This window comes from Cervus canadensis, chromosome 9, assembly GCF_019320065.1.
Source record: "Cervus canadensis isolate Bull #8, Minnesota chromosome 9, ASM1932006v1, whole genome shotgun sequence".
NCBI lineage: Eukaryota > Metazoa > Chordata > Mammalia > Artiodactyla > Cervidae > Cervus > Cervus canadensis.
This window is the reverse complement of record NC_057394.1, coordinates 65,106,476-65,127,274: the sequence shown is the minus strand read 5'-3', so window position 1 is coordinate 65,127,274 and position 20,799 is coordinate 65,106,476. Positions and strand designations below refer to the sequence as shown.

Below are 20,799 nucleotides of genomic sequence, written 5' to 3'. Positions count from 1 at the left end.
AGGGGGCTGCCAGCTAATCTGCTTCAGTCCTGTCTGATTCTTTGAGACCCCATGTACTGTATGCAGCCCGCCAGGCTCCTCTGTCCATGGGATTCTCCAGGCAAGCATACTGGAGTGGGTTGTCACGACCTCCTCCACGGGCTCTTCCTGACCCAGGGATAGAACCCGCGTCTCTTCCATCTCCTGCATTGGCAGGCGGGTTCTTTACCACTAGCGCCCACCAGGCAAGTCCTGGAAAGCGAGAAGCGGCCCACAAGCGCTGTGGAGGGAGGGGGAAGTCTGAGGGAAGGGGCGGGGACACAGGGGGCGGAGCTTTGGGGGCGTGACCAAGGGAGGGCGGGGCCGAGAAGAGACTCTGGAAACAGGACCCCAGAGTGGGGGGGCGCAGAGGGGGCTGGGCCGAGGCGGTGGCGGCCGCGGCCATATTTAGGCCGGGCACTTCCCTTCTGGTGCAGCTGCTCTTCCCGCCGCCACCGGAGGTGAGCCTGGGTTTGGGCAGAGGCCTGGTCGTCCTCGGGCCGCCAGGATCTCGTGTTGCACGGGTGACACTGCGGGTTCCGGTAGGGGCGGACTCTCCTGGGCCCTTGCGGCGGGTCGCGTGGGTGCGATCGCGGAGAACGTGGCCTCTGGGCTCGGCCGCAAACAGCCGGAGCTGGAGGCCGAGGGAGGGGCGCTGGCCCCACTCATGGAGGAAGCAGACCCCAGACGTTCGCAGTCCCCACGGGAGGGGGAACCTGCTTCTCTGCACGCAGTTCAAGCTCTTGGGAAGTTCGATCGTGTTGTAAATGCGCTGTCAGAGTTGTCTCGGGGCGTGGCGGTCATCTCTGATGGGCTGGTCAGGGGGACGACATTTGCACGGACTTTGGAGGGCATTGGAGGTTGCAGAAATAATAGTGTGCGTAATCATAGCCAGCAGCATTTTAAGTGCATGAATTAACAACCCTTTCGTACTGGTCCTATTAATATCCCCATTTTATAGATGGGGAAATGAGGCATAGAAAGTTTGCCCCCAGTCACTACCACTACCAGAGTACTACCGGGAAGTAGTACCTAGTGAAGCCAGAATCTGAACCTGGAGCGTCTGGCTCCACAACCTACTCTAAAGTCACTGTACCATGGCCCCCAGTAGAAACATCCAGACTATACTAGAATGATTGAGTTTGACTAAATTAAAGAAACAAGCCCAGAAAAATAGTGTGGGACCATTGAAGATAATTTAAGTTAAGGTGTCTGGAGTTCATGAATGCTCTTTTTTTCCCCAGGGTGCATTAAAAGTTCAGATGTGGGCAAGCCATGTGAAGTTTTATGAAGGAAAAGAGATTATGATTAGTACACAGTTAATAATATGACCAAAGTAGATATGGCGTTTTATTCATCCTGATCTTTTTATCAGTTCATAGTTTGAATTTTGTGAACTTTTAATGGAATCAAGCTTGAAAAAAATCGTATAATTAATGCCAGTGTGTTCCATTTCAGTGACTTACTGGTTTTCAACTACTGGCCTGATGGTTGGGTGGGATTAACTCTCTACACCTGTAGCAGGATCCTAGCTGTGGGCCAGCATTTGTCATCTGCTAGTTAATAAGAGCAAGCTAACCATGTTTTCAAATGGACAGACTATACTTAACACTATATAACTTAACATTATTGAACTATGCACTTAAAAATGGTTAAGAAAGAAAACTTTATGTTTTTTATCACAATTTTTAAAATAAAATTAAAAATAAATTTAAATGATCATTAATTCCAAGTAGACCATATTAGACCTGACTGTGACTTGTGTAGGGCTCCATTGAGCCTTAAGGTAAGTGGATTACAGTCCTAGGCCTCTACGCAGGATTGGTTTTAGTGAGACATACAAGAAGAAAACAAAGTAGGAAGCTAAGTTTTAACTTCTTGTGCATAATTAGGATGGTGGTAATGGAAATTCAAAGAGGGGATAACTTTAAGACATTACAGACAGAGTTGGGCAAGATGGCCATAAATGAAAAGAGAGCAGAAAGAGGAATAGAAAAACGTGGTTTGAAGGTAGGAGATTAAACTTAACTTCAGATGTGTTGAGTTTTGCTAGCCAGAGGCACATCAGGTGAGAAGGGTTCAACAGGAAATTTAAATTCTGACACCAGTGTTGGAGGATGAATGAGTGGAGAAAGGCAGATTTATATTCTTTCACACAAAAAATGTAGTTGAAACTTAGGGGATGGGAGTTAAGAAAAGAGTATAAACAAAAAAGGAAAGGGAGATGGGAGAAGAAAGAATGGAAGAGAATTCAGATCCCGTAGGTTCATTGAGGAAAGGGATTTTTACGAAGTGCTGGTGAGCAGTGCCATAATTGGGTGATGTTGGGGAGACCTGTGCAGGTCATTAAGAGCCAGTGGGGTGGGAACACATTGCAGCCAGAGAAATGGATCAAAGTCCATGAGAGAATGGGAACGGAAATCCAGGTAGAGATATGTAGAAAACTTTTGAGGCTCATGAGAAGAAGGAAAGAATGGGCAAAATACAAAGAATACAGATTTCTGGAGATAGATAACATTTAGCCTCAATGAGTAAAGGGAACAAAAGTAAGATCTGACAGTTTGGCCTTTTGGAGGAGTAGTAGATGCTTTGTGAATAAAGACAACTTTCTCTTTAATAGTTTTTACCTAATTGGCGTTCCACCTGTTGATACCATGCAGTGAGAGAACCTTTGTTCTCTGAAGATTATTGAGGTACATTTCATTGACTTTATAGGAAAACTGGCACTGTGGGTTTTTTGGGTTTTTTTTCTTTTTCTTTTTTTTTGGTTTTTGTTTTGGGGTTTCAAAGAGGGGTGTTTTTATTATTCTATCGCACTCTGTAATTTCATTTCTCCCCCAAGATCTCTTCTTAGAACTGAAGTGAAACATCTATCAGACAAATGACCCTTGGTGTGCATCGCTACGTGCATTTCTGTTTGTTCCTGTGTTGCACTCACTCCACCACCATTCCTAAGCCCAGTCAGTTTTCTCACCAGCTCATGTTTTCTAGCCAGTCAGCCCAGTGTCCTTAAGTTCGCATCTCTTCCCTTCTTTATCCAACCTGCATGACAAGTTTGACCTGCAGCTCAGGTGGGTTTAGGCTTCCTCTTTTCTTCCTCTGCTTTTCTAGTCTCCACTCCTGTTTTCATCACTCTCAGCAGTTGATCATATCTCATACTTCCAAATTACAGTTTAAAACTTTTTCCTGTTTATTTAAAAAGAAAAAAAAAAGATAAAACTTTCTTCATTGGAATCTTATTCCAGAAAAAGTTTTTAACCAAACACGAGGGCTTGTGGCAAAGTAGGTATTAAGGTTACTTAAACTCTGGGCCTAGGTAAAGCGATGATGCTGTTCCATCAGCTGGTCTTCCCATTCTGCCACACCCAGGATGGACGGTCATCTACCTTAGGAAAGGAAGATACCTCTATTGGGAATGTGTAGTGGACTATAAACTTTGTTGTAAAAAGTATGTCCCATTTATACGTCATTTGGCCTCTTTTTCAGGATCATCTACCCTTTGCTACGGACCAAAAAGCAAGTAGTAATTGGACAGGTACATTAAATTTTATTTTTGATATATTACTTTCGAACTTGAATATAAAAAATCTAGTAATTTGGCTTAAAATATGCTGTGTTTAGCATAGGAAATTTTTAGTGAAAAATGTAATCGCCTAATATATATCAAAGTATATCATATCTAGTTCTTAGCTTATGTCTTGATTTTCTTATTGAGCCTTTTTTCTTAATTCATAATTGAAGACAGTTTCTAAAATGGATGGTTGGGGCGGGGAGGAACTTTAAAAGCTTTAAAAAAAAAATTTCATTCTACCAATTTAAAAAACAGTATTTTCACTTTTCTTTGCCCAAATGGAAAGTACTTGATTTTGAATTTTAATTAAAAAGAGCATTCAAAGAGTAGAAGAAATAGACCAGTGATGAGTTACTAAAATAGGTGAATAGTAAAGTATAAAAATAATAGAGGTAAAGATTAAGTTAATTTGTAAAACTTTCACATAATTGGTAGCTAGAAGTTTAAAAATGTATTCATTAATTCAACAAATAATTTTTAGATATCTTTCATGTACTAGATATATTCTCGGTGTACCATGTTTTTGGGAAAGCAGATATGGTCCCTGCTAGGTCTAAAAAATAGGAATTCCTTGCAGAATAATTCCACCAGGTAAATTTTATTCTTTGGTTTCATGTGCATATATTTTAAAAGTGTACTTCTGTCTCTTTTAATTCATTATTTAAGATAGAGTCATGAACAAGAATGGCTGAAGTTAATATTCAGTAACTAATAACATCATTTTTTCTAAAAATTGGCCTTTTGAAGATTAAAAGCATAAACCTTTGAATAGAAGGTAATTCCTCTGTGTGTAATTGTAATACCCTAATGCTATGAAATTAGTCAATCTTTTCTGGAAAAAAAAAAGTTTTTTTAAAGAGTATTTAAGAACCCTCTGGTGAGGCAGAAAAGCAGAGCAGAAGAGGGGCTCTGAGGTCAAATTCTGTGGGTCACACCCCACATTTCAAGTGTTGAAGCTCAGTATTTGGATTTATCGAGGAGATTACCTAAAGGAAAGGTTGAAACTAATCATTTGCAAAGACATTTCCCAAGTAAGCTTTCCAAGATTATTTTTACATGTCTTTTTAGAGTGACTGTAGCACCACAGCTGGATTAGCATACAGTAGAGTATTTCACCCAGCGGACCACCAGGTGGTAATACCTGTTCCTGGGATCCGAGGATTTTTTTATTTAATGTGTATGATTTACCAATTTATAATAAGGAGAGAAAGAGAATCCTTCCTTGAGAAATGCAGATCAGAATCAGTCTGGTTTTTCATTGCTCAGCGGGTGCTTAACCATACATAAAAGATGGTGTTCCAGTTTTTTGTGGGGGTTCTTTTGGTATTATTGTTAAAAATTAGTAATATGTGGTATTTTAACATTTAAGTTTAAAATCATTCATGAAAACTTTAAGATGTTTTGGAGAGAAAAGAGTTAACCAAACTTCAGAATTTTTTCCTGACAAACTACTTTTAATTCCCTTAGGACAGCCATGTGCTTTACTGGCTGGTTTGTTTTAAAAGGAGAAATGCTGATGTGAAGGTTGTGCAGCACTTTTCTGAAATACTCCGCTAGGATGAGTAATTTGATCTGGTTTAACATATAGGAAAGTGCCTATGCTGTAAGTGTTGAATACATGTTCTTTCATATTATTATCAACACTATTACTATTACATCATTTTCCTCCCGTTTTCCTACCAGCCCTTAATCAGTCATACCTTGATTCTCTTGTTACAGTTCACAGCAAACTATTAACAATGTTCAACCTTCTAAGCTAAAGCAATCAGTTAATAACTTATTTATATTCTCTTGCTTTCTAAAAGGAATTTGGGGCAGTCCACAGACATACACACCACGAAGCTTGTTAATAAATTAGTAATGACATACCAGAGTACTTACACTTTCCAAAGTGAATATAACAAGTGTAAGTGTACATAATAAACTTAGTCACTTTCATAATACTATTAATCAGAAAATTAGTATGTGAAAAAAATTCGAGGTGGCAGACCGTCATATGTTTAGATACTTTATCTGAAAACAGTTCTGTTGCAAATTTTTTAAGAGCTAATTCTCTGGAAATTAATGAGCTCCCTCTTCACTAATAGGAGAAGAATGGCGTTGAAACAGGTTTCCAGCAGCAAGTGCTTTGGCGGACTGCAGAAAGTTTTTGAACATGACAGGTAACTACAGGAGGATACAATTTTAGATCTCTCTCTGCTTCCACCTCTTTGAATCTTTAAATAAGCCCGTGAAAGATCACGGTTGCATGAATAACTGTTTACATGGAAAACCTGTGGTTTTTATCAAGTTTATCTTAACCTAGTTTTGACATTGGTGATAGTAATAAGATATTTACTTGAAAGTTACATATAAATTTCATATTTATATGAAAAGAGAATTAAGGATGTGGTCCATTTCAGTGTCTGTGAGCAAACATGTAGTTTAAGATCTCTAGATTTGTTATTTCATACATTTCTTTAGAAACAATTTTTCTTTTAAAAATTTTCATGCTGTATTGAGGGTATTACATTTATTCTTTTAATTCATTCTTCTCCAAAAGACTGTGTACTATGCACAGCATAAGCTCAGGTTGATTAATATGCTGAATTGGCCCTGTTCTTTCTTTAAGGGCTGGGGGCCACACCCTAAAATGTTGACAAGATCACTTATTCTGGACATTAAATCACTTGTTTTACATTTCTTTCTGACCAATGAGGGGCAATTTTATTTTATTTTATTTTATTTGATGTCTGTTAAAATTATAGTGTTGAACTGAAGTGCAAAATGAAATTTGCTGTCTATTTACCACCAAAGGCAGAAACTGGAAAATGCCCTGTGCTATATTGGCTGTCTGGTAAGTGTTATGCATTTGAGTTTTGTAAAGGAGTTTTTCTTTTTTTCCTGGCTTATCTTACTCTTCCATCTTGACTTTTTGGTGTCATTTATAAAAGACTTTAGGAGCCTATAGTCTGCTCTTACTTTATCCTGAGAATAATTTCAAGCCTACTGAATTACATTTGTTTTATTACTTCTTTTTCATGTATGTATTGTTATTGTGTAATTGCTAAACCGTGTTGGACTCTTTTGTGGCCCCATGGACTGTAGCCCGCCAGGCTCCTCTGTCCATGGGATCTCTGGGCAAGAATTCTGGAGTGGATTGCCATTTCCTCCACAGGATCTTCCCGACCTAGGGATCGAACCTGCATCTCCTGCATTGGCAGGTTGATTCTTTATCACTGAGCCAACCAGGGAAATCTACTTCTTTTTCAGTTAGACCACATAAGTTAGCAGAAAATATAAAGTTCTAGACTCATTGGCAAAAACTTAGAAAAGTTATTTAGTTTGTGCCTAACCAAACGTTTCTTAGAGACTTTACCACTCAAATAGAACAATGTTAGGTAAAATTAGGACACCTGTGATATGGTAATTAGAAACCACAGACAAGTAACTTCTTACAGTGTTCTCTAGAATGTTTTAATTGGACCCGGATCTTCGCTGGCAACAATCTGGAACATCACAGAAGACTTCTTAATCACTGGTGAATATCAAAGACTGTCCAGTGGATTGTGAGCTCTTTCACAAGATACCGGCACTTCATCTTTAGAAGCAAACATTTTAAGAGACCCATAGAAAACCAAATTATGTCATAGAGTTCTATTGTTGTTTCTTTAAAATTGCCTCTTATAACTTTGATTTAATAAATCCTCCCTTATTCTCAAGGATAAGTCCGAATTACGACTTTAAAAATGAGAAATATATTTAATTTTGAAAGGTAAAAATTAAGTACTTACATAATTTTAACTCAGCATCTCATTTCTTTGACTGGAGAAAGCAAACCAGTTTTGCTGGAAGAGCACTGGGTATTGCCAAAAGCAGTAATAAATCCCATATTTGTTTTAGAAACATAGTTTTGTATAGCTAAAGATGCTTTAGAAATCATGTAAGCATGACCAGGAAATTATATATTACTCAAAATCACATACAGGAGTGAACATGTTTTCTGATTCATGGGCCAAAGCTGTATTCATTCTTTTCTCCTATTCTTTTGGAATTTTGTTTCTTGTGAGAGCTGTTTCACTCATATCTCTTGTTAAAAGAAGAATAACCCAGGCCAGATGTACCAGGGTATTGTATAATAGGCACTGTAATAATAAGGTCCTAACTTCTTAACTGTAATTGAAATCTATCAAGATGTATCATCTGAGCTTTAGGAATATAGAAAATAGTTTGTTTATTTGTTTACATCAAATGACAGGACATTTTCTGTAGTGAGATGCTAAAGAAGGTATACACCTTGGAAATTAAGGCTTGATTTTCTGGAAAAAGGTAAGATTGACCAGCACACTTGAGAAAAAATGACAGAAGAATACTGGAAGGTTTACATCCCAGTTAATTGAAGGAAAACCGTGACAGAAAGATAGCATCAGTTGTTACAAATTAACTGAAATCAAACTATTTTTATTCTGAACTGTATACTTTAAGGGAGTGAATTGTATGGCATGTGAGTTATACCTCAATAAAATTGTTACCAAAAAAAAAAAAAACCAGCTCTTCATATAAAAGAAGTATAGTTGACCAAATAGCTATTATTAATAGTAACCATCTTCACATGCTTGAGCATAAGTCTACTAGTAGAAGTATCCTCATTTCCCTGAGTCTACTGTTCACGCCCTACTATCTTAATCAGGAAATTTGTGTTCTAACTAACAACGAAAAAAAGAAACTTTTTTTCTCTGATCTCTAAATACATTTCCATTTCCCAAATGCAACACTCTGGACTGTGTCTCAGACACAGTTTAAGACCCTTTACACATTATTATCACATTTAATCCTCATAGCCACCTTATGAGGTAAAAATAGGCAATATCATCCCCATTATTTTTCAAATGGAAGAACTGAGGCTCAGAATATTGGTTGCTTGCATAGTTAAGTAACTTAAGTTAACTTAGTTAAGAAGGAGCTGAATGACATTTAGAACCAGATACTGTTTGAAATCCAAAACTCTTGCAACCTGCACTATTACCCTGTCTCCTTCGAACACATTTACATTAAGGTTACATTTAATTTGCATTTTTATTCAATTTACACTTAATTAAAATTGCTGACCTTTTATGAGTATTTTAGGCAATTCTCCACCATGATCTGGCTCCAGTGTTTATGACAGGTATTCCGAGAAGAACGAACGAGGACCTTGTTCCCTTTCCATGACTAGTGAAAAAATATATATCCTAACGGTTTATTTAACCATAAACTCTAGTAACATTTATCCAATGATACTTGTAACTTTCTATTTTATAATTATTAATTTAACACATCTTTATTGGGCAGCCGTTTCATAACTCTCTGTGCTGGGTGTTGGGGGTTAAATAGTTTATAGTTTCTATGTCGTATAGATAATTTATTCTGCTTCGTGCAAATCAGTAAGTTTTAGTGTTGCTAATTATCAGGCATATTGGGACATTTAGCATTGGCTACTAGAAAAGGGCTATTGGGTTAAGTGGTGTTTAACTTCAAGCTTCTACTGCCAGTTCATTCTTGGCCATTCTCACATCATTATATCAGTATTAGGCTCCCGTAATAAGAGAATCCCACTCCAGTGTTCTTGCCTGGAGAATCCCAGGGACGGAGGAGCCTGGTGGGCTTCTGTCTATGGGGTCGCACAGAGTCGGACACGGCTGAAGCGACTTAGCAGCAGCAGCAGCAATAAGAGAATTGTCATCTCTCCTATCACATGACTAAAAAAACACAGAGCTAGAAAAAATGGCAGGAAGAGTTGTAAAAACTCAAACTCAGTTAAGGAAGATATTTGGTGACCATTGTTCTCTTCTTAGTACACTGAGAAACGCAAAGGTGATTAGTCTAAATTTTATTGCTGAGAACTACTTGTATATAAAAATATTCTTAGTATTATGATGACCATAATATTATCTCACTGTGAACATTTATGTTTTGATGCAAGAATAGTATTGGCATACTTGATAACACGCCATTGGGGTTGTTATAACATTTGGTTTATGCACCATATTGCCATTCTGCAGTTTGAAAAATTCTGAATTCCCAAACACATCTAGTGCAAAGGATTTCTGTAATTGAAATTTTAGTGGGTGACTTTGAAAAGACAACTAGGGGATCATTTAACCTAAGACAATTCTTAGATTGATACTGTTACAAATTTTATGAGAAGAGAAACTTTAGTGTCTTTTTCAGCATGATTTCTTTAAAAAAAACAACAAACCTTTTTAATAGTAAGTGAGCTTATTTTCTTGTGTTGTAAAAAAATTAAAGTTTATAAGCCGTTCACAGTATAGCATGAGATAACCATATTTTCAATCTTTAGGTTTAACTTGCACAGAACAAAATTTTATATCAAAATCTGGTTATCATCAAGCTGCTTCAGAACATGGCCTTGTCGTCGTTGCTCCAGATACCAGCCCTCGTAAGTGTTCTTATTCCAGAGATTCTTTGTAAAAGTATAAATCTTTAAGACTAAGTTACAAGCAAAGTAACATATATGCAATTTATTTTGTATTTTTTCTATTTACTAATCTTTCAGGCAACATCATGACTCTAAAATACTATACTATATATTTTCCTCACTGAATTTTACTAACAGTTTTGCTGTTCCCATTTTATAGGTTGACAGTTTTAAACAGAGACTGAGCAACTCAATTAATCTTTTTCATGTTGGCACTAGTACCAAAATAACTTACAATGCATAGGAAATAATTTTTTTGTTCCTTGGGTAGCCTGTCTTGCATGTAGTAATTATCTTCTCTCATTTCTGTTAGTCATGAAACAGTCATGCAGTTAAACAAATATTAGTTTTAATACAAGTGATTATACATTAGAAAAATGAGAATATCAGGTATTTGAGAATTCAATCCATCAGACAGTTGAAACTTGTTTTGTGACCCTGGAAGGGTCAGGAAATGGAATTTAAATGGAAGCTAAAACTATCTGGAAGTTGAATGACCGGCCTTGGGAAGCAGTGCATTTCCTTTCACAGTCCCTATGATACAAAAAGGAAGACATGTCTCACAGGAAATGTAATAAAATGTTTAATGCAGAAGAGCATCAAAAATATAAAATGTCTCCAGAATAAACTTTTAAAATAAGGTTTATTTTTAAGTAAAAACCATAAAAAATTCTTAGTAATCATTAGTGGGAAAGTGCCATGTTCCTGGATGAGCAGACCAACTCATACAAAGAGGTCATTTCCATCCAATTACATATCACTATGATTTTATTTGAAATCCTAGTGGTTGACTTTAAACTGCATGCAAGTATATAAAATAAAACCTAATTAATTAAAAAAGAATGTAAGAAAATTCCACTGGGGGGATGGATAAATAGGGGAAACAGGATGGAATGATTCCAGAGTATATAAGAAGACATTTTCGCTGTCAGTTCAAGATAGCGAATTGAGCACAAGCATTTGTCCCCATCCCTTCTGAGAACACAGTAGTACAGAGAAGCAAAGAAATGTTGGTAGTGAGGAGGGTCATCAGAGAAGAACTCTCAACACATTTACAAAAGATAAAAAGAAGGTCGAAACCCTTTGACAGGTAAAGCAGAGTGAGGATATGTTTAGGACACTTAGGAGCTTCTAACATCAACAGAGAAAGCCAGTGAATACCCAGCCTGGAGGACCACGTCCTCCCTTTCCTGCCTCCTTGTCTAGAATTAGTCACAGGACCGCACTCAAGAGGGCAAGGAAGTATGTGCCCCAAAAGGCCAGAGAGCTCACAATGTCCAGCGAACAGCTCTGATACAAATGAATATTCAGGCTCATTTTAAAGTGTATTATGAAACGTGGGCCATTACTAACAGAGTAGATGGAACCACGAGACTTTTCTTTAATTAGGTGGCTGCAATATTAAAGGAGAGGAGGACAGCTGGGACTTTGGCACGGGTGCTGGCTTTTATGTCGATGCTACTGAAGATCTTTGGAAAACTAACTATAGAATGTACTCTTACGTAACAAAGGAGGTAATTTAATTTACATTGTAATTATTAATCGATGACTGTGAAAGTTTGATTTTTGGACACAAGATCCTTCTAGTCTTTTAAACTAAGGTATGGTATTGTTGAATCTATTTGGTATATGTGATGTGATCTGGTCAGTCACTCAGTCGTACCCGACTCTGCAGCCCATGGACTGTGGCCCACCAGGCTTCTTAGTCCGTGGAATTTTCCAGGCAAGAATACGGGAGTAGGTTGCCATTTCCTACTCCAGGGGATCTTCCCAACCCAGGGATTGAACCCACATCTCTGGCATCACCTGCATTGGCCACTAGTGCCACCTGGGAAGCCTATTTAGTATATATTTGCTAATTATCTTTGTAAAGATTCCAAAGTTCATTGGTACTGTACTCCTATTTTCTACAATATAAATTCACTAAGTACAATTTTAAAGAATTTAATAATTATGTTGATACCTGTTTACACTGACCAGGTTATACAAAGCAAATAGTATATGAAAACACTTTGCATTTCTCTGGCTGTTGGTTCACTCAGGCATATTTCACAGGGATTAACCATAATCAGAAAGGATCAGTGGTAAAGCATTGCTTCTATTAATATTTGTGTACAGTTTATGCACTTTTCTAAATTTTATATGATTTTAACTGTTAATGTCCACATCATAAAAATTCAGAAATAATAGTATAAAATTTTAATCATGCATAATTCTGCCACCCCAGACAACTATATTTTGGTATATTCCAGACCTTGTTTTATGACTAGTTTTCATATAATTGTGAAACATTTTTATCTTGTTCTTTTTTCGTTACATAAAACAAATATTTTAGAATATTCTGATCTAAATTTAACAATTTAGATCTAATTTTAGCAGTTGGTTAGTATTCCATCATATGCAGTGATTTACTTTTTTCTAATGGAGCTATTTATATGTTTACATATGTTTTTTACCATCATATATATTACTGCATTGATTATCTTTGTGTATAATTTTTTTACCCATAAGAACTTTTCCCTTAGAAAAGATTCCAGGAAGTGAAATTATTGGATCAAAGTTTAGAACATTTTGAAGTTTCTTCTGCCTTATCGTCTTAAATTTGCTTTCTAAGGGTGATGTATCATATATTCTCCAGTGATATATTAATAATCATTGTCTATCCTGCATTTTAAAAAAGTCTTTATGGTGTAAACCATTGTAAGAGTGTGATTTGGAAGTACTGATTTTTTTAATACAACTTTGAAAGAGTCTAAACTTATTTCTCTCATATCTTCTGTCCCACCATTAAATTCTCTCTAGCTTCCCCAACTCGTAAATGACAATTTTCCAGTGGACCCCCAAAGGATGTCTGTGTTTGGCCACTCTATGGGGGGCCACGGAGCTCTGATTTGTGCTTTGAAGAATCCTGGAAAATACAAAGTAAGATTACCTAAGCTTCTAGTGACAGATATTTCTCTTGAATAATATAGTATTAGGAACTTACAGAGATTGAAATCATATACTATTGTTTTAGTATTGGGACTAAACTTTTCTAGTGTTGGAAATTTCAAGAGATTGTGGGGGAAGACTATTAAATTGACCATACAATATATGCTACAGACTCAAAAGAATAGGCCTTGTATCCCAGTGTTTTCTCATTGGTCTACTAGAGGTATTATCAAGAAATTTTCATTGCTTCTATTCAAACTATAGTTTTCTAGGCTCTTTTTTTCTAAAAGTTAGTCTTGACTAATGTTATTGTGGCAGTATGTTATCATTTACTTATATTTTTACCAAGAGTATTCTCACATAAAGTTTACTTTGATTTTCCATTGTTTTAACTGGAAAAACTGAGTAGAAATTCATCACAAACTTTCATTTGTGCCTTATTTAATGAAAATGTAATGTACTGCTTTGTTGCTTTAGCAATTATATTTTATTAGCTCTTTGAACAGAACATACAAAGGATGATGGATCTTGGAGAGGCATATAACCTAAGCTCGTAATATAGCAGAAGAAAAATCATTCACAGGGATTTTCATGGCAAGTCAGTTTTTAAGCAAGTTGCAAATGTCTGTGCATCGTGAACTTACAAAAATATAACTTGTTTGTAAATTTTATTTTATTTTTGTTCGTAAGTCTGTGTCAGCATTTGCGCCACTCTGCAACCCAGTGCTCTGCCGTTGGGGCAAAAAAGCCTTCACCGGGTACTTGGGAACAGATCAAAGTAAATGGGAGGTAGGTACTGGATGGCTCTCTTAATACTCATTATACGTTTTCAAATTCGATGAAAAGCTGCACTCCAGACATTATACTCCTAACTTATTCAAGTAAGGATCCAGGGTCTCCTGCATTGCAAGCAGATTCTTTACCATCTGAGCCACCAGGGAAGCCCAAACATCCAGAGCTAAAAATAATTAACAAAAATAAATACATATAACAATAACCATACCCATGAAGGATCTTTTTTAAATTGTGTTGAATTATGGCAGATATTCTGAGGCTACATCTTTTTTCTGCTAATGATTCATTTATGTTTATTTTCTAAATTAACATTACGAAAAATACCCCCTATTACTAAATTTAGACTTACCTCTTACTAACTGTGTGCCCGATTGCATGGTAAGAACCAGGAGGCCTGGGGTTTTTTTTGTATCTGTTTCAAAATCTAGTGTCTCTCGGGTTTAGATTTTTAATTCTAGGCTTAACAGCCTTTAAACACAGATACTGTGTGTGTAATGTACATTTATGAGTCTATTTCCAACAGCGAGATTGCTTTTTCAAGCATAGGAACAGATGCTTCTGGATGAAAATAAAACAGGCCCTTTTTTCCAAGACTGTGCAGAAATGGGCTATTTGAAAACTCCTACCAAGAATTTGAATATTTTGCAAATGAGCTGATCACCATGTGATTGTTAGCAAGTAGCAGATGCTTGAGTGGGGGAAAAAAAACCTTTTTTGTTTCATTGCTGTTTATTCAAAATCATTTACACATGGACCCCTATTTTTCTTAAGTTTGGTCTTTGAAATTCTAACAGAATTGGAAGGTTAATCTCTTAGTCACTACATTAAAGTTTTGTTTTGCTTAGGCCTCGGTTTTGATTATATTGGAAGAATGCCAAAAATTGTTACTATTAGTTACTTGGAGTACAGTGCATTGACAATGCTTGTGCATCAGTATGTTGAGTTTTCACCATATGCAGAGTTTGTGTAGAGTTTTGAAATCTCCTGTCAAGAAGGTGATGATCCTTTCCTGTCCACAGGGGCCTTATGGTCTAATAGAAGATTTGAGTGAAAGACCAACTGCCTGAGGGAAATAGGGGAGAGGTAGCCTGTAAAGAAATGTGTATCCTTTTTCTCCAAGTGGCAGGAGATTTTACTGTCTTAATTAGTGTTTAGGCCAGCGTTTAATTTACTCTTGGAATAAGGAGACTATGCAGAATTATGAAATCATAGAACTTTAAACTAATTGGACTTTATATGTCTCCTTTCACTCTCCTTTTAAGACTAAAGAAAGCAAGTCTGAAAATGCATGATACTTTAGAAGGGAAAATCTTTTGTCTGTCTTGATTAATGCATAAAAAGTTGTGGTTAGTGAATATACATGAGTGATCAACATTTAAAGATGGATGGTAAAATAGAAAATTGTAACTAGCAGCAGCTCCTCAGATACTAAATTTGAGTTGTTAACATGATTCAGATTATTCATGTCTTCCTGAAAGTTTCTGGAGATAGTAGATATTTGGTGGTTTACAACAGATAGTGAAAGAGAGATTTATGCCTGGAATTAGTCAAAAAGCAGAAACAAAAATAGACTGCTTATTTGAGATAGTTAGAAGAAATAGTCAATTTGTGAAAGGATTTACAAAGAAAAAGAATCAGGGTTTTTGGAGTTGAGAGGTGATTAATAACCTTGATGATTTAGAAGAAAAAAGGTTACACAATGAAGAATACTTGAGATATAAAACCTTTGCTGTTGGTCTAGGACTGCTTGAAAGTAAGGAAGAAGCTCTAATGAGAATAGAATTCTGAAGACCTAATAAATAAAAACCAGACAAGCCAACTTAATCAGCCTTAGAGCTTGAATGACTTTAAATTTCTATTCAGTTCTAGTATAGGATATTCTGAAGAATATCTTTCTGGCACTTGTGAATTTATTTTTCATTATTTCTCCTCTTTTTATAGGCTTATGATGCTACCTGTCTTGTGAAGTCCTATCCAGGTTCTCAGCTGGATATACTAATTGATCAAGGGAAGGAGGACGAGTTCCTTTCCGATGGACAGTTACTTCCTGATAACTTCATAGCTGCCTGTACAGAAAAGAAAATCCCTGTTGTTTTCAGATTACAAGAGGCAAGTACCAGGAAACCTTACCTTGTTCTAAACTCACTCTTAAAAAAATAAGATTCCGTAGTCCTTTCTTAATTTTATTTTAGAATTTGAAAAGGTACCTCTAGTAAGATATTTTCTAATTACAATAAGACAAAGTGAAAACCTCCCTATTAAATTAATGATATCTAAGACCAGATTACAAAAAAATAGGAAAGCTTTTGGCAGTGAAAAGTATTTACAATTTTCTGTCCTACTGTAAAATCAGTAAATAGCTCAAAGTTTGGTGCTTAAATGGTACTTAATCATCAGTGTTATCGGGTATCTTTCTTTACACATGCAGCTATTATTGCAGTCAAATAAGAAGACAAGCTTACACCTTAATTACTCTTCACTTTAAGTACACATCTTAGCCTCGGAAGCTGTGTATTGTTTGTCTGACACACACATATGCACTATATATTGAGTTAGATACTAACCAGTCTGTTGTGCTGCTTGCTCGTTGTTTAAGAACGATTACTGAATTTCAATTGGTTTGCAGATTTTCCTTTTTCCTTGGCTAAAATACTTTTGACTATACACTACTCACCTAACTCTATGCTAATATAGTTGTAATTAAAGAAATTCTGCCTTTATTTTTTAGTAATTACATAATCATACACTTCAGAACATAATATAAACAAAATTTTTCTTTCAAGATGAGAAATGAACCCTGAAAATTATACATGGCCAGGCTTTTTAAAAACATTTTTATTCATGTTTATGGGTAATATGCCATATGGGTAATATGTTTATGGGTAATATTCCAGACACATTGATCTAAAACTTATGATGATAAGTGTTATCTAGATCAATGTGTCAAGTCGCTCAGTCGTGTCTGACTCTTTGAGACCCCACAGCCTGTAGCCACCAGGCTCCTCTGTCCATGGGATTTTCCAGGCAAGAGTACTAGAGTGGGTTGCCATTTCCTTCTCCAGGGGATCTTCCCGACCCAGGGATCGAACCCGGGTCTCCAGCATTGCAGACAGACGCTTTACCGTCTGAGCCACAATGTGTAAGCTTCCAAACTGTTTTCACAGCATTAACTCATTTTATCCTTATATGACCAGATGAGAGACCATTCCTATCCTGTCCACCTGTTTGGGTTTTTTTTTCTTCCAGCTTTTTTTTTATTGTGGTAAAATACCACAATACCACATAAAATTTCCTACCTTAACTATTTTTAGGTGTCCATTTCGGTGATGTTAAATACATTCAGAATGCTGTGCAGCTCTCACCATCCTTCCTCTCCCCAGTTCTTTTCATCCTGTAACACTGAAACTCTGTCCCCATTAAACACTAACTCCCCATTCTCCCTGCCCCCATCCCTTAGCAGCCACCATTTTACTTCCTGTCTCTCTGACTGCTCTGAGGATTTCCCATAAGTGGTCTCACATAGTATTTGTCTTTTTGTGACTAGCTGATTTCACTAGCATAGTCCTCTTAAGGTTCATCCATGTTGTATCATGTGCCAGAATTTTCTTCCTTTTTAACAATGAATAATATTTCATCCTATGCATATACCAGATTTTGCTTATTCGGTCATCTGTCAATGAACCACGTTGGTTGCTTCCAAGTCTTAGCTATTGTGAATAATGTTGCTATAAACATGGATGTGTAAATGTTTCCTGAAGATTCTGCTTTTAGTTATTTTGGTTATTATACCCAGAAGTAGAATTGTTGGATCATGTGGTAATTCTGTTTTTAATTTTTTGAGGAACCTTCATACTATATTCCATAGCAGCTATACGACTTTACATTCCCATCAGCAGTGCACAAGGGTTCTAATTTCTCCACATGCTCCCCAACATTCCTTTTTTCTTTCTTGTGACTAGCCATCATTTAAAAATAGAATTTTTTTATTAATAGATTAATTTGAACATTTATCATCAGAATTACATGTTTTAGATCAATGATCAACCTTGAGAAATTTGATTATAAAGATAACAGTGTGTTTAATTGTATTAACTCTAGCTATAAGTGATAAAACAAAATGTGTTTTTTTCCAAATGACTTTAACTTCTTGGCAATAGTGGTGTTGGTTGCCTCTTCTGCATACCTTGAGTTTATGCCAGGAAATTTTGTTGTTACCACTAACAGCAAAGTTTCAGCCTTCCTACAAAGACTGAAAATTTTCTAGAGTTTGTTATAAAAGCAGCAGGGTTAGAACACTGATGAAATTCTTGAGGGGCAAAAATAAGTCAATTTATTTATTTCTAAAATGCCTATATCCCAAGCAACTGAAAAATGTAGTTGTCTATGCTTAATGAAGAGTCAAGACAGAGCATTGCTTTTCCTTTTTTATTTAAAGATGAGAAAGGATTGAAATCATCAGTCACAATTTTTAGCTCAGGCCCAGTTTTCTGTTCACTTTCATTCCAGCATGGGCAGTTTGAGTGAACTGCCCAGTCTGGAGCAGATTAGGTTTAGGTTTGTTTTAGCTGAATGTGCAGCACAATGGACATACCTCGGCAGTGGCTCCAGAGAGGCAACTTTTCAGATTTTCAAGCCAACTTCGGTTGACTTCAGACTACCTCAGGTCTGAGGGACTTGTCTGCTTTATCGTTAGGGTTTCCCAGGTGGCTCAGTGGTAAAGAATCTGCCTTCCGATGCAAGTAGACGCAAAAGACACTGGTTCGATCCCTGGGTCGGGAAGATCCCCTGGAGTAGGAAATGGCGACCCGCTCCAGTATTCATGCCTGGAAAGCCTCACTGACAGAGGAGCACAGGGGGCTCAGTCTGTGGGGTCGCAAAGAGTCGGACACGAATGAGCATACACGCATACCTATTTTCGGTCAGGTCCATTTTTTTTATCTGAAAACTGGCAGGTACTACTTGGTACTATGCTTCACAGGTTTTGTGGCCTAAAAATCATGGGCACATTTGACCTCTTAACAAGAATTACATGGGTGCCAAATACTTGTCTGCTACTTTTTTTATAGGAGAAACTGTCCTTCAGCTCTAAATTTAACTAATTAACTGGGACTGGTCTAATCCTTGAGTGATGTGAAACCAAGTAATTCCAAGGCTCAGCCTTAATTTTGACAACATTCCTGTCAGATTCACTTCTACAGTTTGGCCACTGAAAATAGAGAACAGATTGCTTTTAAGTTTCTTTGATGATTTTAAAGTAGAACTCTTTATTAACTGGTGTACCCAAGATACGCTTTGCATACTGCTGCAAGTTAGAGATTGAGAACGTTTACTGATTCATCAAAACCTTAGGGATTTTGCCTTCTTCCCTGAAATGCAGGTGATATTTTTTATTAGGTCCAGTTTTATTTCTTCAGTGCTTAGAAAAATTCCTTTTTCTTCCAGTCAGACCATTCGCTTAATCAGGTTAAACTTTCTTAGACTCTTATCTTTCCTGGTTTATTCTATTTTATATTTTAATTGCCTCTGGCAGGGTAAGGGCTGTCCTAAAAGTTACCTGGGTTTTAAACATCCTTAAGTTCTTCCCATCCTATTTTTAATTTCTTTCTCCCTTGAAAGGTACTTACTTTGTACTTAGAGGACACCTTCAGGAAGGGTTGCTTCTCCATCTGCCATTGATCACCTATCTCTGATTTTATATGACCAGATAGAAATCTGTTTCAACTCAATTACATTTTCTCTCTGCTGCATGGTAGTTTTTAAAAGTTTACTGACTTTTTACCCAATTTGGTTTATTGCTGAGAGATGTCAGCATTGAATTATTCCTTTTTCCTCAGCTTTTACTGCACAAGAGGTCACATTTTTAATGTGATTTATGATGGCCTTGTTTAACTTCCCAGGATAGGGCATTTGGCTGTTCACATGTTCTTTCTCTGTATTGTTTATGTGTGCTTATTTTGTATCTTAACATTTTCTTATCAGTGGTAGTGTGTTTCCTTTGGGATTTGAAATGTCTTGCCTGTGTTCCTAAGCTCTCTAAATTCTGAGTCTTTTTTGTCCGTGTTGACATGACCACATGTTTACTCTGTGCATTTAATTAATGTGTTATTTCTTTTCTTTGCATATATTAATGGCAGTATCTAGAAACTAGGCTATGCAGAATGTTTCTTTTTCTTTTTACATTTTTGCTGTTCTTTTTTCAGTGAAAATATTGAAGTAAAAGGGTAATAAGCTTTACTTTGATTAGAAACTGTTCACATATGGTGATAGTAATTATTTACAAACAAATTAAGTGACATGCAAGATATATTTAATGTCCCTTTATTCACTTCTGAATGTTAGATAAACATCATCTCTCTATTTTGTCTTCTAGGGTTATGATCATAGCTACTACTTTATTGCAACCTTTATTGCTGATCACATCAGACATCATGCAAAATACCTGAATGCATGAAAAACTTCAGATAAGAAAACCTCTTCAGGATTATAAAAATGTAATAAACAGAATTGCAAGGAAATGAGATTTTAAAACTTTGGATTTCATAATGCTAAAAATGCTTCATTCTGTAGTTGAATCACCCTCTGAATAAATATATCACACCTGCTTCTGATTTTAAAAGTTACTTTACCAGTGTTCACTTGGGAAGTATTTGATACTTAACAGCTTTTTCAAGATCATTTGGAAATGATTCAGAGGCATGGACTGTCTTTTTTCCTATTGTTTCCTATCTAGTGTCTAACAACTGCTTGGCTTCTAGTGGTCACTGAATTGAATAACTGTTTGTTAGTTGGTGAATACAGAAATAGACTCAGAAAGATTAAATGAATTTCCCATCATTACACAGTTATTTCTGGGAGAGCTAAGATTAGAAGTCAAATTTCCAGAACCCAGTCAATGATATTTCTTATCTGTTGAGTCAAATGGATTTGTGGACATTTTTTGGACCTCTCTCAAGAGACAAGAATTAAATACTAGATTAGATCTGAAATTAGATAAGGAAGCTTGTTTCATATGTTACTGTGAAAGATA

The 20,799-nt window shown here is 36.4% G+C and overlaps 1 protein-coding gene across 7 annotated transcripts; it reads left to right on the top strand.

Moving 5' to 3' along the window:
* Positions 1 to 368: 368 nt before the first annotated feature.
* Positions 369 to 20,374, top strand: ESD (esterase D). 7 transcript variants are annotated; one of them, XM_043478201.1, is made up of 12 exons: positions 464 to 479; positions 2,861 to 3,089; positions 3,505 to 3,553; positions 5,057 to 5,192; positions 5,677 to 5,751; positions 6,337 to 6,425; positions 9,909 to 10,007; positions 11,436 to 11,560; positions 12,849 to 12,968; positions 13,668 to 13,766; positions 15,714 to 15,881; positions 20,143 to 20,374. In XM_043478201.1, the coding sequence occupies exons 4-12, from the start codon at positions 5,188 to 5,190 to the stop codon at positions 20,221 to 20,223; spliced, it is 861 nt and encodes a 286-aa protein (XP_043334136.1). In that variant the 5' UTR covers positions 464 to 479; positions 2,861 to 3,089; positions 3,505 to 3,553; positions 5,057 to 5,187; the 3' UTR covers positions 20,224 to 20,374. The 7 variants fall into 7 exon arrangements, with proteins under 7 accessions (XP_043334135.1, XP_043334138.1, XP_043334136.1 ...); XM_043478200.1 differs by lacking the exon at positions 2,861 to 3,089 and having other exon boundaries at positions 369 to 479; XM_043478202.1 differs by lacking the exons at positions 464 to 479; positions 2,861 to 3,089 and adding an exon at positions 2,638 to 2,711.
* Positions 20,375 to 20,799: the final 425 nt, after the last annotated feature.

Bases quoted from the DNA above. Each gene is read 5' to 3' on its own strand.
- ESD (XM_043478200.1), top strand. The intron at 6,426-9,908 runs GTAAGTGTTATG...TTCAATCTTTAG, and splicing joins TGTGCTATATTGGCTGTCTG to GTTTAACTTGCACAGAACAA. The intron at 10,008-11,435 runs GTAAGTGTTCTT...TTCTTTAATTAG, and splicing joins TGCTCCAGATACCAGCCCTC to GTGGCTGCAATATTAAAGGA.